This window comes from Galleria mellonella, unplaced genomic scaffold (assembly GCF_026898425.1).
Source record: "Galleria mellonella isolate WM207_F2 unplaced genomic scaffold, CSIRO_AGI_GalMel_v1 utg173, whole genome shotgun sequence".
In the NCBI taxonomy this organism is placed as follows: Eukaryota; Metazoa; Arthropoda; class Insecta; order Lepidoptera; family Pyralidae; genus Galleria; species Galleria mellonella.
Window position 1 is genome coordinate 6,068,867 of NW_026442016.1, and position 19,717 is coordinate 6,088,583.

At 32.0% G+C, this 19,717-nt stretch overlaps 2 protein-coding genes across 2 annotated transcripts; one reads left to right on the forward strand and one right to left on the reverse strand.

Annotated features, from left to right (window-relative positions):
* The first annotated feature begins 1,349 nt into the window (after nucleotides 1-1,349).
* Nucleotides 1,350-13,353, forward strand: LOC113515466 (tubulin-specific chaperone D). Its single transcript, XM_052893357.1, is given in 17 exon segments — nucleotides 1,350-2,128; nucleotides 2,344-2,467; nucleotides 2,646-2,896; nucleotides 3,348-3,499; nucleotides 3,777-3,984; nucleotides 4,425-4,666; nucleotides 5,324-5,593; nucleotides 6,030-6,168; nucleotides 6,664-6,846; nucleotides 7,168-7,476; nucleotides 8,057-8,207; nucleotides 8,429-8,662; nucleotides 9,002-9,263; nucleotides 9,619-9,787; nucleotides 10,018-10,157; nucleotides 10,922-11,077; nucleotides 12,600-13,353. Coding segments are annotated over 17 exon segments (3,633 nt in total). The 5' UTR covers nucleotides 1,350-1,608; the 3' UTR covers nucleotides 12,723-13,353.
* Nucleotides 13,354-13,392: 39 nt separating this feature from the next.
* LOC113515415 (putative defense protein 3) lies at nucleotides 13,393-19,689 on the reverse strand. The gene is made up of 3 exons (XM_026899609.3): nucleotides 19,028-19,689; nucleotides 15,558-15,768; nucleotides 13,393-14,206 (listed from the first exon to the last, which is right to left on the reverse strand). Exons 1-3 carry the CDS (start codon nucleotides 19,224-19,226, stop codon nucleotides 14,116-14,118), a joined length of 501 nt encoding a protein of 166 aa, XP_026755410.1. The 5' UTR covers nucleotides 19,227-19,689; the 3' UTR covers nucleotides 13,393-14,115.
* Nucleotides 19,690-19,717: the final 28 nt, after the last annotated feature.

Below are 19,717 nucleotides of genomic sequence, written 5' to 3' on the forward strand. Positions count from 1 at the left end.
TTTAATAAATATGTATATATAAATTTTAGTAATATTACATAACTTCATAAAAAAAATTCATTTTCATTTATATCAGAACTTATGACTGGACTTGGTATTAACGTAAAATTATTCATATTTGTTTATAAAAGAATTCGTGCCAATTTTATTATATTAGTGTTACATATATCCAAAAAATCCCCACTACGAATTAAAATTACCAAGATGAGATAATTTTTTTTTTAATAAGAATTGAATTATTTAAATTATTTTTTGTATATGTATGCTATTTTTTACATAATATAAATATAATATTTATATAGATATGTATATATAGATATTATTAAATGTTATATAGGCTGTTTAATGTTATTCATATTAAACTAAATTGTTTTCAAGTGACTTCAAAAAGAAGAAGATTTTATATTAAACTACATATATACATTTGAAAATCTTTTATATATAAAAGATTTTCAAATTCAAAGCTCTCTCAAAATATCTGCAGACTTAAAACCTAAGAACAAGGAATTACATACTACGAATGTTAACATAAAAACTGTATATTATATGGTTGCCTCCTTTCTTCTTACGCAAATATAATTAGTAAAAAGAGGACTTCTTATGCAAATATAATTAGTAGAAAGATCCATCAATGTCATTTTTCTCAATTCATAGTAGGCTAGTATATAGAAAATGTTTGATATGTCAATTATTTAGTCAATGACAAATTTTACATTACTAGATTATATATTTGATACAAATAGGTTGTATCTGAATTTGGTAGGGTTATACGGCCGTATAAGATTTTCTTCTTCTTCTTCTTTTTTTAAAAAATAATGGCTTCCACCGTAGAAGCAACGGTGATTTTCTGCCAATGTCAGGGTTAGAGAAGACTCCGTGTAATTTATATTATGACATTTTCCAGTAATGTAGATAAATCATTCAATTGAGTTCTCTGGAAAGGAAGACAACACAAGATATGTTATATACATGCAAAGGAAAAATAAATTTAATATGATATGTGTGTATGAGTGTATAAGATTTTCTGTACACTAGCCTGCTGTAAATTGACAATTTTATCATTTCTTCTATGTAATTTCTTATTCTTAGCTTAAAACACCAATACAGGATGTCAGAAATTCAGAATTAACCTAAATGATTACTTGCTCTGTAAATACAATGTATTGGTATAAATTCTTTGTTATTATTTTCTAATTCTCTAAATTCTAATTATTAAAGTATTTACCTATCTAATTTCCAATGGTTTTAATTTGTAAAAAATATATTGACTGATAATTCATCTGAATATAGAGTTAGAATCACATGTATTATCCTTAATTTGTGCATCAGAGCTAATCAATTTGACAGTGACTCTCGATCTGATTCTCATCAGTAGTCTGTGGACGTCACGAATAAAATATATGTTTTTCTTGTATCGAAAACTATTTTATTAATTTATATTCGCAATTAATTACAATTCAATTTAATATTTACCTTATTTAATTATCTTTGTCTAGTTTATGTTTATTTGAGTTTTCATATATATATTACTATCGTTTCCAAGGGATTTTTTTTCATTTTTGAAACATTTGCTTGCTCGCCGCAGAAAGTTTTATTTTATTCAAGACAATGGTAGGATTAGACGCCGATTTGAATCGTGATGACGAATGTGATAATATAGGATTGGGATGTGCCTTGGAGCACTTTTCGGAAGTAGATGAAGTTATGAATATGATCGATAATGTGAAAAATATTTACAACTCGCCCTCTTTTGAAGTTGAGTATGATAAACTGTACAGCATTTTGAAACAATATTATGAGCAGCCTCATTTGCTTGATCCTCACTTAGACAAGATTTTGACAAAATTTTTAACATTAATCAAGGATAAAGAGTCTCCACCTGAATTAAAACATGCAACATTCAACTATATGTATCAGATTTTTAGAGTTAGAGGATATAAAGTAGTGGTTAGACACTTGCCGCACGAAGTTTCAGATCTTCTTACAGTTTTATCATTCCTAGAAGCACAAGACCCGAAAGACAAAGAAACCTGGCGCAGTCGATTTGTGCTTTTATTATGGCTGTCTATTGTTGTCATTATTCCATTCCATATGAGTCGATTAGATGGATTTGTTCCAGGACAACCAGGTAAATTATTGTACTATTATATTTAAATAATCTCCTTAAAAATTTTAATAAAATATAATATGTAACAAATCTATCACTGGCATAGGTGGAAAAATAGTTAAATAATACACAATAAGATGTTTTCTACTTCTATGCAGACATTGTAATATGGAACAATGACTAATTTTTAACTATGATTTAGATAAATATTATGTAAATAATATATTGTTTTACAGATGCTGGAACTTCAAAGAAAATAACGGTGATGGAAAAAGTTTTCAATATCTGTAAGACCTATGCCCTTAGTAAAGATGCATGTGCAGAAGCCAGTGCTTATTTAGCTTCTAAATTTCTTATAAGGTGGGTTTTCTAATGTTTTTATTGGTAAAAAAAATATTATTTATTTTTCTCCCAAAATTTAGATGTAGACATCATAATGTCTAATATATACAATATATGTATATCTTAATTAATACACTATATATCTAATTTACAATTATGAGTGTAAATATTATAATAATTTATGTTTAATGTATAGGTCTGATGTGAAAGAGTTATACATGGGGGCATTTTTTGAATGGGCATGTGAGTTACATTCCAATCTCCAAGAAGAAGATACCATACACTATGGAGTATTGGCTACAGTGGCAGCAGTCTTAAAACATGGAAAGAGGGATGATTTGCTACCATATGCTCCAAAACTACTTGAATGGGTGACAAAACAAAATTATAAACAGCATAAAGCTATGTTAGTGAGAAAATATGGAGTCAAAATTGTTCAAAGAATTGGTAAGAATATTTGTTGACTGATCAATATACAATGTCTTAACTGGTGTAGTTAGATGTTAAAAATAATTTATAAATCTAGTTTCCATTTAAGACAGATATTTATTAAGGAATTTCAAACTAGTAGTGAAAATTTCTGCCTATTTCATCTTATAAAAACAAAAGTTTTGGCTTGGCTCTCTAAAAAATTCATCTCTGTGTTTACACTACCAAATAATTTTATGACATAAATATAGAAATAAAACTTTAAGGATTCAAACAACTTAAGATTTTGGTAAAAAAAAAGTACAATCATAAACTTGTATAAAGTAAACTTGGTATAAAACCAACATGAATATGAAGTAAGCTGTGATGATATCAGTAGAATTATTTTAATTATTTCAAAACAGTGCAATAAAATTTTGAATTTTTATAATGTCTCAAAAATGATAAAGCACAATATTTTTCATTTTAGGATTGACATTCTTGCGACCACGGGTAGCTTCGTGGCGCTATACACGCGGATCACGATCGCTTGCTGTCACTTTGGGTGGCGTGCCTGCTGCGGGAGATACAGAAACTATCACGTCACCACCTGTTGATGATGATGAAGATATACCACAGGAGGTACGAACATAGTATATGTTCTTATAAATTGAATTTTTAAAATATTTTGGTTAAAAATTCTTTTGTTTAAAGACCTAATATTATTAATAACTGCAGTCCTAGACAACACTATACATCATCTAGTCTTGAACTAATCAGAGCTTATGCTATCAAGATGTTTGTATCAAATTCTTATATCACAAGCTGATTAGTATCATGATGTTCTTAAATGTATTATTCCAACCAAATGTTTAATGGAATCTGTTTAATTTTTGAGATATAAATTTCATCATAACAGGTAGAAGATGTAGTAGAACTACTATTATGCTCTCTACGCGATGATGATACTGTGGTGCGTTGGTCAGCTGCCAAGGGCGTAGGTCGCATCGGTGCTCGGCTGCCCGCCCTTGCTGCCGCTGACGTTTGCGAGACTGTCCTGGCACTGTTTGCTGAGAATGAACGCGAGACCGCCTGGCATGGAGGGTGTATGGCGCTTGCGGAATTGGGTAAATTGAATTATAAATGAATTAATGAAATTTTCCTGCATATTTTATTTTAAATAAATTTTAATATTGATTATAATGTATGTCAAGTAAGGAACGCTACAGTCATGTCATTTGTCTTTGCTCATCAAGAAAATTAATTAGGAATCAACCAGGACAGTTTTCAGGAGAAACCATTTGAAGGGTGATCTGACTTAGTATATTACTAATAGTGGGGCCCTTAATCGCCATTACTAACAATCCCTTGTCTCCGATACTGAGTAATCGGTACCACACATGTGTAAAGCCTCAGACATACTATTGGACGAATTCTCAAGCTATGAATAATGCAAATGTGCCTATGTTTGTGGCTTAAGCTACCATAGATAGTCTATATATTACGTCGCCGGATACTAGGAAACCAGAAAATATGAAAAGGTTAAACTGATCACTGATTACGGCAGCTCGTCGCGGACTACTGTCCCCCACGCAGGTGGGCGATGGTATAGCCCGCGTGACAGCCGCACTGGCCCGCGACGAGCCGCGGGCTGCGGGCTGCGGCGCGGGCGGCGGGGGCCGCGCGGCCAGGGACGCCGCCTGCCACGCCGCCTGGGCCTTCGCCCGCGCGTACGATGCACGAGCATTGCAGCCCCACGCGACTATGCTTGCTAACGCGCTCATTGCCACCGCCTGCTTCGATAGGGAGGTGAGTGTTCTTCATATAAAAATTATCTGATACATTATACGTTGTTTTACCCCTACTGCTATCTTAGGCCTTATTTTTTATTAAGATAAAATTTCTCTAATTAAAAATAATAAAATAAAATTCTCGTATTTCTCAATTTAAAGTAAACAAACAAACATTCATCTGTGTAATCCCGGTATAAAATAAACCACCCCTTCCTTTCCCGTGGGTGTCGGGAGGGCGAGGGACGGGCAGCAGTGTCCCTCTTAAAACGTCTCTAAAGCCTAACTGCGGTTGCCAATCCGTCTCTCAAGCGTTTTTATATTTATAAACCAAGTTTGTGACCCCATCGATGATGTGCGTCATTTACTATAAACTCGATGGATAGAGAAGAACTCATGCACCATTTTCACTTAAATAGATTAAATATTGGTCTTATTTAATCTATATATAAAATTTAAGATTTTTAACATCTCTGTAAATTATTGATGCCCATTTGATTTGATTTGATGATCTCTCATTACGTGGGTAGGCAAAGTAGATAACGGATAGAATAGGGCTGATATACCGAAAGAAGTTTAAAGCCCCTAAAAATAAAAAATAAAGGCCATATGATATATTTAAAATATTATTAGACTAAAAAATAAATATATTTTCGTTCAATTTTTACAATTACAGATAAATTGCCGTCGCGCAGCCTCTGCGGCTTATCAAGAAAATGTCGGCCGACATGGCATGTTCCCGCACGGGATCGACGTCCTCACGACCGCTGATTTCCAGTCTGTTGGACCACGGAACAATGCTTACCTTGTAATTGCTCCTCAAGTTGCCAATTTCCCTGAATACACGCAACCCTTAATAGATCACCTCGTAGACCTTAAAGTTGAACATTGGGACTGTGCCATACGAGAGCTGGCAGCTAAAGCTCTGAACAAATTGTCTTATAAGGTTAGATCTTTTTATTAAGCGAATAGAAATATAAATAGGCATTTTAAATTGTGAATATGCTGTCATTTGAACCATATTTTGTCATCATTTTAGTAAATTTAGGTTATGTAGTATCACTGATATTATATTTTGTATTTGTAATATTATTTATGTATTTTTTATTATAAAATCTTGTAAAATATGTTTGAAGTAAGCATACTAAATTTACGTTTTTGATAATAAGCATAAAACATGGTTATTACATACTAGATTTCGTAATTATATTATCAGTGTAACATAAACATTTGCTATAAAATTTCATGATGTAAATATGAATATCTTTAGGCTTTTCTTCTGTTTTTGATAGCAAATTATATAAATTTAAAAAAAAATTGTTTATAGAAAGTTTGTTTTAAAGTTAAAGTTTTTAGAGTAAAGTTGAATAAATTTATTTCAGATTCCTGAATATGTGGCAACTGTCGTGTTGCCTAAATTAATTCTCAAGACTGATTCAATAGATCTGAACGTGCGTCACGGTGCTATCCTCGCGATAGGTGAAGCTGTCTATGCATTATCACAAACAGAACTATCTGATGGTATGTACTACCGCTACCTTTTGTACCAAACATTTTTTTGTAACGTGGTCAATAAAGAATAAATAAATGGTATGTACTAATATTCGTAAATTAATTTTTGGTTTTAATTTCCGATGTAATTAATATTCCATAATTACTAACTTAAAAACAATATAAAATTTTTATGTGATTGCATTAATGATATAAAAAATACTCCTCATGCATATTCATTCCTGAGGTCTAACAGCACAATTATTACAAATATACCTTTAACTCTTTGTACGATCTAGAATAGATAAATTAATGCTATTGGTCTAGATTTTGTATTGGATTACAGTAGTAAGCATATTTTAATTTTTTGCATAAATAAATTATCAAAAAATAAAAAATAAAGTTTTGTTTAATGATTATATCATTAAACAAAACTTTTTTTATTTCACGTCAAAAATCATTGATATGAGTAGCGTGATTTTAATAACTATAATTTTATGTTGAATACTTGAATATTGTGATCAGGTAAGACTGGAGACACACTTATATCAGAGGAGGTAATGATCGCTGTAAGAGATTTGGTGGGAAGTATCCGGGAGCGGCATCAGTTCCGCGGGCTGGGCGGCGAACTGATGCGGCAGGCGTGCTGCCAGTGCATCGCTTCACTCTCACTGGCCGGCGCACCTTATCATTCACATTCCACTATTGGTGAATATTTTTTATTATTTTACTTCACGTAGCCTTTTTTTTAATTAGTTCACATATTTTGCGTAATTTTACCAGTTGAACAACTATATATTCTAATTAAATATTGAGTAAAAATTTTGAATGTAATAAAGATATTTGGTAAATAAACAGTTCAGGTTGCCTATATTGTTATGTAGTAAATTTATTTGCAATTTCTGTAGATTTAATTTATATGACTTGGTATAAACATAATATCATTGTCATTCATTATCAACTGATTTGCCATACCATATAAAAAATATTGTAATAATGTTCTAAATCCTCTTACACTGTTTCTTTCAGATGAATGGTTAAACTTGATTGATGAATGTTTATCACACGAAGTGCAAATTATACGCGAGAAAGCAATATATGCGCTGCCATTGGTGATTGACCAATACTTACGCGATGACAATCTAATGTACGGGAACATGACTGCGAAACAGAAGCGCATGCAGCTCGTAGAGAAGTACTGCGATCAGCTGAGTAGTTCCGGGGTTAATGGCCTCGTACTGAGGATGGGTTACGCTCGGGCTGTGGGTAAGTTTTTTTAAGACATGAACAATAGAATGGTAATTCACCATCCCATTTTGCTATTTGATAATGTCGTCTGTGTTTTTTTTTATACTACTTAGAATGGCAAACAAGCTGACGGCCCACCTAATGGAAAGTGGTAATGTCGCTTATAGACATGAGCAGTACCATGGACATAACAGAGTATACTGTTTCGCCCATGATACCCCCCATCTCTGCTATTCCGTTGGGGACTCGGTGTTATTCCTCTGTACCCTGTTTTACATCTTGAATTAACAATATGCTTTTATTTTTCCAAACCGAAACACAGCCATGCAAACACAACTGCATCACGGTTGAAACACAAATGGAACAGAGGTACTCAAGCAATCGACATTTGTACAAAGTCTCCCTCTGTGTTGTTGAGGTGAGAATGATATCAGTTCAATTGGCCCATCCTGATGAATTCAATAATGCTAATTTTAAAAGGGGTTTGCGAACTTCACAGGGTGATTATATTTGTAATAAGGTTATTGTTTCCTATTACTAAGAACCTGTTCCCTGTCTAAGCAAACCAAAACATTTATTTACATCTTGAATGAATAATTTTTTTTTTTTTTACATATCGTATTAAAATCTAGCAGAGCACCTGCCATTATTTCAATAATTATTAAATGAGTGACAGAGATTAGTCACAAATGGGCCGAATCTCGTCGCGATGCAGTCATTGGACTTACAGAAGTGTGTCAGACACAAGGAATTGTCAACGGAGTTGAGAAATATGTCAATGAAATTGTAGACGCGTTGCTCGAATGTCTCGGTGAATACATATATATATATATATATATATATATATATATATATATATATATATATATATATATATATTTTTTTATTATAATCAACACATTTTTTATCTTATTTAACATTTATTGTTGAATTAATAGGTATATAATTGGTTTTGGAAATTTGTAGATGTTCGAATTTTTTGTGTTTATCTTTGTCTTAGACATGGCGTGAATGTAGATACATAGTTTGTCACTTTGTTCACCAGGGATACAAAAAGCAAACTTATACCTCCGAAGATATCTAGATTTTTATTTTGTGTTAAATGTTATCTTTAAGGATTATTGTCGATCTGTCGACAATGTGCCTCCGAAGCGCCCCACCTGAACAGTCCTGAAGTTATAAGGAGCATAATGTGTGGCGTGGCGCAGCAGGCCGTCGAGAAGATCGACCGCACACGAGCACATGCGGGCAGGATCTTCACATCGTTGATATATAAGTGAGAATGTGAATTTTTTTATTAATTTAGTATTATTCGGTAGCAAAATTGTTGTAGTATGTCTTTTTCTCTTTTTACTATGATATAATTTGTATTTGCTGACAAATAATACAGATGCAATTAAAATTCTATCCACGTTTTTATTAATTTTATTTTGTTTTTTGGTGAGCTCAATGCTTTATAGCATTTTCTACTAGCTAATTTGATTAAAATTAATTAATAAATAAAGAATAAGGAAGTCTAATTTTCTTATTGTTAGCACTCCAATTATTATTATCACTTTAATATTTTAATTTTAAAAATTTATTTTATAAAATAATTATTGCTTTCAATTTGCAGTGATCCACAAATTTATAACATTCCCCATTATGATGCATTGAAACGAATTTTTCCATCAGAAGAAGTTGAACTGAAACCTCAGACCAAGGAATTGGAAGATGATGGCGAACAGCCAACCACCAGTGAGAATTCCAATGTAGTTTTGTGGCTGTTCCCTGGGCACACCATGCCTAGATTTGTCCAGTTGTTGAGCTTTCCTGATTATAGATATAATGTGATCAAAGGATTAGTAGTTAGCGCTGGAGAATTGACTGAGAGTTTGGTTAGTACCACTTACCTTTTTTATGTCATTTATTATTGTTATCGACATTATTGCAGTCTATCTATTGTCTACTTACATATGTTTCTTCTCTATTTTACCATAAAGTATGGCTTAAAACCATCTGCAGCACACTTGTATTTCTTTCATAGATTGAAGAACAAATGTCCAAATATGTGTCCAAACTTTTATATTTATATACTATATATATAATAAAAGCTGTATACTGCGGTTTTAATTAGGATAAAAAGTCGGCTATGTATTAACTTAGTATATAGTCAGTCTGTACACTAAATTTTAGACATTTAAGCGTAATTACTAGAACTATTGAAACTTACTATTTTTTTTTTTATTGCAGGTAAAGCACACTACACAATCTTTGTTCTCCTATTTGAACTCATTACACGAAAATAAAGAAATGTTAACAGCTATTTGCGATACTATTATAAAAGTATTTGCGGATAATATTCAAGTGAAGAGGATTACTGGGCCTATATTCAATTTCTTAGACAGGCTATTGAGTTCGGGTGAGTTTACTTAAGCGCAATAAAATTTATATTTATATTATATACAAAACTATTTATCCATAAATTAATAGAAATTCATTAGTAAAAGGTGATTCTTTTATTATAAACAACTTTTTTACTTTTATATATATGAATTGTAGACAATTTTTATGTTTTAATTATATTTTTTACATTTATAATATATTTATGATAAACTTATTTATTTTTTATTGTAATGTTATTTTTCACAGGTTCAATATCACCTATATTGCAAAATCCTGAATCCACTTTTCCTATGGACATTTTAAAGTATTTACAATTGGAACTTAGGGGAGGAAAAAATATTTACAAATTATTGGATTCAATTAATGTATTGTGTCAGTTAATTCAGGTATTTATGTTTCTAGATTTTTTTTATTTATTATTTGCAAAATTAAAGCTATTTTAAGAGTTTTATCTGTAATGTGAGTTTTATAAACCATAATCAAATTATATAAAATATTAACGTGTTAGCTTTTGTTATTTTGAAAAATTACATTAATGTTTCCGCCGTGTTTGATTTTTTGCTAGAAAATAATACAAAATTAAAAGAAAAAATGTATTAAAGTTTTATCGATTTTAATGTAAGAATATCCAGATTGAGTCGTGAATATTCGACTAGTTTCGGGACCATGAGGGTATTCTTAAATTATTATTTTATATATAGTGTACAGTGTCAGGCGTTTCACATTTTGAAAACTTTTTTTGTCTGTATTGTACATTCTCATCACTTAACATATGTAAGTTAGATGTCGCGCAGGTCGACAATGCACAAACTATGCTTTTAGTGTTACAAGGTGTCATGGACTACTATGACTGCCATTATCAGGCGGGCCGTATGCAATTGTTACAAATTTTTTTTTATACAACTTAGAAGCTGACGGCCCACCTGATGGAAAGTGGTAACCGTCGCCTATAGACATGAGCAATACCATGGACATAACAGAGTATACTGTTTCGCCCATGATACCTCCCATTTGTTGCTATTCCTGAGGACTCAGATGTTATTCCTCTATTCCAATGGAACTGATTTACGGTTGAAACACGAATGGGACAGAGGTACCCAAGCAAACGACTTTTACAAAGTACAAAGTCTCCCTCTGATGTTTTGATCAGGTGGGCGGCATGGTTTGCCGACGTGCGTTAGGACAGCTTGTGATCTACTTGTGTTACGCGGACCGCTACGTGCGACGCTGTGCTGCCGCACGACTCTACGAAGCTCTCACGCTCTACGGCGACGAGTGTCATCTGCCTGCCAATAACCTCGATCAGGTACATAATTTCTTTAACATCCTCTTGGTGTCCTACTGGGGGGTACGGCTCTCTCATTAATATTAGCGTACTATTACCACGGTGGTTAGATAACCCTGTATATAGTTTTAGTTTTTTTTTTTTTTGTCTTGCCCTGAATTCTGCACTGAGTTCACCTACTCTGGTCTTACATTGAATTTTGAATTGAATTTCTTTTGTTAAACTACGATATGTGTCATACGAAAGCTTAACATGAAGTTTCTCGATATAATTTTATCAACATGTTCACTCGCTTCATGCAAATCCTGTAAATTCCTAATCTAACTAAAGGCCTTTAATTACATGTGATTCCAAAGACAAATGGCAACACAGAACGTAAAACTTGTCGTGTCAGTTAGTTTGTCTTTAACAGCCCTGGAATGATATTCGTGTACTGCGGTGATTATGTGTTTGCGTTAACAAAAAATATATCAACAGTAGCTCTACATATATGAGTGATGAAATATTTTTACACAATCTACTATATCTAATTTAATTATTTAAGGAATAAAGGAGCAAATGTTAGTTATGTACCGTCAGTTTACTCCTCCAGCTGATAAAATATGTAAGAAAGTGAAATAATATTTATACTTAATTATTGCGGTAGAATTGAACGTAATTGATCCGAGTAATGACTTCCGTTTGGAAGTGTTTTGATAATTTATTTTATGCGATTTATAATGGTAAACAAACCGACGGCCCGCCTGATGGAAAGTGGTAACCATCGCCTATAGATTATTATTGTAATAACATTTAAGATATTATACAGTTAAATTTATATATCAATTTAAAAGAAAAACTGTTCGCAATTATAACATAATTTCTCTCTGCCTATTCGAAGTACTCGAGGCAGGTTCTTCGGTCACTTTCCTTATGCGCCTCATGCATGCATAAACAAATAATAATCATAAAAAAGTAGTACGTCCCAAAACTGAATCAATTAGAGAGTTATAGACTTGCTTAAAGCGGAATTGCCGGATATACTCGGCAATAAATTATGTATATGTGTTTGATGATTAAATATATAGTTATGAATGAAAGGTTTAATGAAAGTAATTGATTTTAAATACATTTCGATTCAAAGTTGCTACAATTTATGTTAAAGCAATTTTTTTTTAATGGTTGATAATGGAATGGTAACACCACTTGTATTACGAGTATACCCTGGTGAGGTACCAGTGAGAGATAGGTGACAATGTAAGCAGATTAGTTAGCACAGCATGGCAAAAATTCAACAAGAACGATGGTTTCTAGAGAAAACCGTGTGAAAGTCGACCTAACAATTGGATTGCTAACAATGGGATTATTAGGCATCATTACTAACAAATCCCTTTTCCCTTGTCAAAAGAATTGAGTTAATAAGTTAAAAAGGCAAGTATTATATTATAGTTATATGCTTTGTTTTAGTCTTTATTTAAATTGAGGTACTTACGTCGTTTATATCTCCTTGTAATTACTTACTTAAAGTTAGACTTATTTCATTAATTAAATATTATCTCTCTAGGTAATGTCGATGCTTGCTGATACAGACTGGGAAAAGGATGTAGCAGAACTAAGGCCGATAAGGAACGAACTATGCGATCTCATGGATATTAAGAGGCCAGTTTTGAAACAGAAACCAACATAAACTAATATACACTAAATAATGCTTTTATAATATGTAGTGTTAAGTATTGTAGCATTTATTTTCGAAATGCAATTTCTGTTGCTGCCTCGTGCATTGCACAAAACAAAACACATGCAATGTGTTTTGTTATTTCACTCATCTATTACATGTTTAGTTTTCTAAACGCGTATAACTACTAATATAAATTTAAATTGGGACTGCGAGGTATTAGAAGTTCGAGAATATACACTAGGTTCGTGATAATATCGACTTTAGCTACTCTACAGATAAAATAAGTCCGCTCGTATCAATCGTGTACTATTACACAATAGTGCGGGGTCGTGTTTGACGAAAATTACATATCTGTATCGCATGAATCGTAGCGATTAGTCACGAACTTGTGGAGCATTTGGTGCTTTAATAATGAAGTTATGTATATTATTGTCGTCGTAAATAACTAATCATTTGGTTTTCGAGTAACTACGACACATTTATACACATACGTATTAACAATTACGCTTATATGAGATAACAAGCATAGTATGACTATTTGGAATATCACTTGCAATGTACTGATCATGATACATATATAAAATGTAAAAGAATTGTCTATTTTATTTTCCAAGCAATAAAAAAATTTAATTTATTTTTATTTTGTTGTTTTAATTGTATTCTGTAAATAAAACAAGAATTACTTATATAGAATATTTTATTGACTTAGATGCTAGTGAATAGAAATAATAGATCCTAGCAACAATAATTATTTAATTTATATAAAAATCATATCATATGGTTTATGCCACAATATTATTCAGTTAGAAATCGAAATCATTAACATTGTTTTACTGTAAAAGTTTCTGAATGCAATATATAGGTTGAAAACGAGAAAAATTATCCTCTCACTAATAGAGCACCTTAAAAGAATGCTAAAGATTTCAATTTCATCCTGGATAGTTGTTTATCTAATTTTAGCATTTTTATGAAGTGTACAATTGTGATATGAAATATGATCATTATTTCAACCGTCAACTGTTCACTGCTGAACATAGCCATAGACTGCCATAAGGAACGATCGTGAGCCACATGCATCCAACGATTTCCTGCAACATTCGAGATCATTGTTTTATCCGTATGGACTTGCCACTCGAAACTCTTTCGTCTCCATCAGTTATCGATTATTCAAGCAATATGGCCTGTTCATTGACATTCCATTCGAAATACTTTATTTTATAATGAGGTATGGATTTTATTATACTTGCACTGACGTTTTTCTATATTGTTATTTCTAGAGTTTATAATATAGACAACACTTTTTGTAAGTCGTTAACAGTATTATCTGAGTATTAACATAATATGTACATCCATAATCTACGTAAATCTAACCTAGGTATGTTAATACATAAATATATTGTTTTCAACCGAGTATTTGCAGCTGTGATGGGTCTTGTGGTGCTTCAGCAATTATGTTCGCCCAGAATGTGCCGTAATTCTTTAGGACAGTGCCTCTGAAATAATAAAAAAAATTGACTGAGATTGACACAAAAATAATTACTCTAAATAGAAAAAAATCCTGCGTGATTTCTTGTTAAGCGAGTTATATGGATGTTATTCAATCAAACCATATTACTTAGCAATCTAAAAAACTCATCAATGGATATGTCTAGATAGAAAACTACGTCCCGAAATTGATTTGCAATAATATAATCATTCGGAGCATACCAAAGATGTTTGACCACTGGGTGTTCCTTATAGTATGATATTTTATAAAATATTGGAATGAGACAATTTTTTATTTCAATCATATTTCTTTGGGGAAAAGGTTTAATGACTGGTAGAATGCTCAATAAAATGCTAATGATAAATCACCTAAACTATGCAGTAATTAACTTGGCTGATATATTTGTTGCAAATGAATCTGTCCGGGCAATAAAATATGATTTTTTTTTGTGTTGATTCAAGTTCTATTTATATAATTAAGTTGCCCACCTTAGATTATTACAACTGCAAGTATCGTCGATTGTACTCGATTAAAGCTTATCTTCAAGGTCACCACTGTAAAAGCGTTCATGACTAGACTAGGTCATATTATGCAATTCGCATTAATATGTTCGAGTGAAAGGAACTTGCTTAAAGAGTATAGGGGCATCGACCTCATTAAATCTCGTTCCAAACCTGCACATGTATATGACGTCTACCCCAAATGTTCTTGCTAATCTATAGATATCTACAATAATTGTAAAAACCGAAAAAGTGTGCATTGTTTTTTTTTTCACAAAGGAGACATTTAAGCACTAGAAATAAGCAAAAGAATCCTAGTAAACAATTTTCAAAATTGTCATCTGTTACGACATCCCGGAAAAATGGCATAACAAATTTTAAAGAAATTTTTGATCGGGAAAATATTAATCCAATTTAAAAACTGGTGCATGTTTTATTAAAGTAGAACGCAGAGGTCACGGTTAAAGGTCAACAGTACACGCGATAGAGCGAATTTGACCCCCGTTCTTATCCCAAACAAAAAAAAGTGATTAGAACAACTTATGAGCTTACATGTGAACCTGCTACTACCCTAACTTACACACATACTTATATCACAATACATACCATTACAATTATCATTTCCTACTGCTATTAAAATTATTTGTTCTTTAAAAGTAGCTTACTTAATCGCATAAAATGCGGCTTGGGAGTTTAAATTGCGGTGGCAAGGACGAAATGCACTCGTAATATTAACATCTATAAAGGATTCACTATTATACTCGTATAACGTCATTATTTCGAACACCGACTTGCTAGTATCAGATCATTTTTAGAAGTAATACTTGAACATAGGTATTAGTTCTATATTCAACTTACGTAAAATAAACCCTCCCCTGTGCGTTGGGTGGTGCACGCCACACTAACGTCGCTCTAGTCTTCTCTCGAGGGTCTGCATGTGTGACAGCGGAACATTCTGGATGGATAGTCGTATTGGGTGCTTCTTCCCAAGATCCTAGCCATTCATCCCTATCCACGGAGCGGGCTTGAATAAAGAATCCCTTGAACGGCTCGGCGCCTTCGATGGTTACTGAAATTTTAAAATAATGTTGGTAACAAATACCTACATAAGTTAGCACGTGCAATAATCTCATTAACACACCGTGTAACCTGTTGTAACAGAATGCGTAGAACGAGCCTTATATACTAAAGTAGATCATTGTGAAATTAAACAATTTTTCCTAAAGATACAATCTCCACATAAACATATTATTATTAAGTATAAACGATGCGACAAAAAGAAAAACATTTTTATGTTATTATATTTTATATGTTTCATCCATCTATTCAATATATTATTCCTTATATGTAGTCACCTAATTTAAAGTGGTAATCATTGCATAGACAGGAGCAACATCGTGGTTATAACTGAAATAATAGAGACCACTAACATCATACTACTACAAAAGTAATAGACGTGTTATCCCTTCCATTCCTGGAAACTACGATGTTCTGTCTCAGTAGTTAGCTGATTTCACTGCTATATTTCAATCTGGAACACAATCATGTTGCAGACGGCATTTAGGTAAAATAAGCTTATTTATATTGCGTAAGTTTCTACTTGTACAGTCTTTGAGTTTTTTAAAACTCGCTAAGTTCTTCCGTGTATACATAATATTTTCATAAATGACTCTCTTGCAAATTTTGTCCTAAAATATATCTAGGTACAATTTTGATAAAATTCATAACGGAGACTGCTAATCCGTTTCTTAAACGTAAGGTATATTGCCGCGGAAAGAAATAGAAGCGCACTTTAGCAACGAAATTGTACATAGTATAATGAGTTTTATGTCAATTGCATAAGGTACAAACTAAATACGAGTTAAAAAAAAAAGTAACGTGTCGTCCAGTGAAGATTTGTGCATTTTCGAGGATTCCCCCAGGCGGCGTCTGGGATATCCAAGGTAAGTAGCGTGAATAGTCGCAGCACGATGTCCATTCATATTCCTCTTTTCTATTTTTAAGATCTAGACTAAACAACTGAACATTCATCGCATTTCGCGTACCTTTTCGTGCAATGAGGCACAATTAATATTTCCGTTTCATTCCGTTCCGCGGCAATGTAAATTGAGACTAAATGTCCGTTTCTCAATACATACTTATTTTATAGAAATGTATGCCGATAGGTACATCGTTGAATATAAAGATCTCTTATTATTATAAATTAACTTAATTAACTTTCTGATGTTATATAATTTAGCGGTTTTATGTAACTAGATATTATACTTTGTATATATATTAGATCATTTACTATTTCATTTGAACGGGTCATTACCAATATTAGCAAATTTATTCTTAGTAGTTATTTAAATGTTCCGGAACCAATGTGCTCACATGAGACAAATTACGAAAGTGGATGAAGTAACAGATTAATGCGATGACTGTACATAATTAGGTAGCCCTTTGGCTTTCGATTCACTCTGTTTATCTCATAACGGACCTATCGTAATGATGGATAGATGGATTATTTTCATTTTAGATTTTTTGTACAGGAGTCTTAATAAATGAAATATTTTTTATATATTTCCAAAGGAAATAAGTAGTTTACTGTTACAGGATTTTGTAAAAACATTAATGAAAATAATTAATGTAATTTATTCAATAATCTATAGAAAACTAATACTATTTAATAGATTATATTATATACGGAACTTATGTGTGCAAACTTCACCAATTTTTGTTAAGAAACATGAATATGTTTTTATTTTTTAAAACAGCAAATTGCACTTTCTTGTCAGACAGTTATACATTAAAATTTCATGGCCAGTGTATGTTACAAAATAACTATTACAACAAAATGTAACATTTTGCAATCTATACATGTGTAGATATATCAAATGGTATAAATCTAATGTTTGAAAAAATTTGCAATAAAATCTTGTTGCGGTATCCAAACACATGTAAGCACAATGTTAGAAAACGTTTTAAACATTCGAAAGACCAATGAAGTAGTCTCAAAATTATATATATCTACGTTTCATGATAATTCTTCATACCTATCTGTTTGCTTCACTGTTCATATAGATTAGAGTTATCTTTGAAAATAAAAGTAATTTCTGATAAATGTAAATAAAATAATCTATATATTTAAGGATAATTATTATTTTTTTCCTTAAATAAATTCATATATCAAGTTACTTGCAAGTTATGTCCTAAATAGCAATCCGGCCCGGCTTCATACGGATAGATAGAATTATTGAAAATAATATAGGTACAGCTGTATACTAGCTGATAACCGCGACTTCATTCGCGTGACCGGCATATGTTTACTGATCGGAATAAAAGTAGTCTATTATAACCTTCTCCTTTCCATATAGTACGTGTATCCAAATTTCATAGTAATTGGTTTAGACCTTAAGGCGCTAACAAGCAACAAACAAACAAACTCACTTTCACATTTATAATATTAGCAAGGATGTTACTTGCTAACAATGCAGCTTTCCAAAGGTGAATTTTTTTAAATCTGTTATTTAGTTTTTGAATTTATCCATTACAAAGAAAACATTAAAATCCTTATAATATTAATATAGACTAACATGGACGAACTAGCAATCCGCCCCGGCCTCGCACGGGTATTTTATATGTAATTTTTTTTATGTAAATCGGGATTTTTTATGTAAATCGCTGTTAATCGTTATTAATGTAGCTTTCTATACGAATAGATGAAGGAATTTTAAATAATATTTAAAATAATATAATAACATTTTAAAATCATTTGAATACTTTTTGAGTTTTACAAACAACAAATATAAAATTAAATTTATCGTTTGTATTATATTAGCACAAATTCATTAAAATGAGGAGGAGAGAGGAGTGACTTAAATGACTTTCCTGCGTTTTATATTTACGATCGTGACTTAATGCAACGCTATTATAGGTATTTACCTAGGTTAGGTTATTAACCTGTAATCTCGTCGCATTGAGTCCCTATCGTGAATTTAAAATATGTGTAAACAATGCGAAAGCAAAAAAACTACCTTCCTTTAATTTTTTAATTTTACATGAACTATATATTACGTTTTCCAGGGGGCATTTACCCACTAAAATAACTTATTATGTATGCTTAGAGATGTATTTGCGTATACTTAAAAAGCTCTGCTCGCATCGTGAGGTGTGTACCAGATAATTTTGGGGTGGACACAGAAATATATATTCAAGAATTCATATAAAACAGTATTCTTAATTTGACTGATTTTTAATAAATAATTAAATGTCTTTCCTAACAAATCTTTTCGTTTTAAATAAAGAATTAATATCACCATAACAAATTAATTGAAATATAAACAAACCTGTGATGGCTGAGTTCGGTCCAAATGTACTGGAAGATGCGACGACCCTATAAGGTAGGGTGGAAAGGGGTTGTGTTCTGTGCTGTCCATGGTTAGGTTGGTTAGGGCGGTCTTTTACACACGCGTCTACTGGAGCACCATCGGGGAAACCATACACACCCCAACACAATAACAACAATGCAAAGAATTTATTCAACATTCTGTAAATATATCTTTTTATTTCGGAAGTGACACTTTAAAGACACCAAGCTCGACTGTGCGCGAACGAGCTGCTCCGTTCACTTTTGTAAGCTGACTTCGAAAGGGTCCAGATTTATATAAATGGACACATCAATTAATATTTGTTCGTTAGAGATTTAGGTGTGCCGAAACTACTGGCTGCATTGCGCAAAAGTTTAAGTGTAGACATTAAACTTTTTATTTTGATTATGTCTGTACCTAAGAATCTGTATTAAATCGGTTGCATCTGTTTTAGGTAAAATATTTATTTATTTATTGGAGTTATATAACGTGGGTGGTACATCAAATTTACTTTCTTTAGGATAAAATACAATTAAATTAATATTCTTAGCAACATGGGTCTTAGTAATATTATCTTCATAAGCTTAATTTTATTATTAAAGCAAGTGATTATATTTAGAAAATAGTAAATTCAATGAGTAGTTAGAACTAGATGGAAAATGCAATAAA

Excerpts from the sequence above, each read along its gene's own strand:
- LOC113515415 (XM_026899609.3), bottom strand. The coding sequence starts at position 19,226 with ATGTTGAATAAATTCTTTGCATTGTTGTTATTGTGTTGGGGTGTGTAT. Across the intron at positions 15,769-19,027 it reads ACCGAACTCAGCCATCACAG|TAACCATCGAAGGCGCCGAG; the intron begins GTTTGTTTATAT and ends TTAAAATTTCAG. Across the intron at positions 14,207-15,557 it reads CAGGGGAGGGTTTATTTTAC|AGGCACTGTCCTAAAGAATT; the intron begins GTAAGTTGAATA and ends TTATTATTTCAG.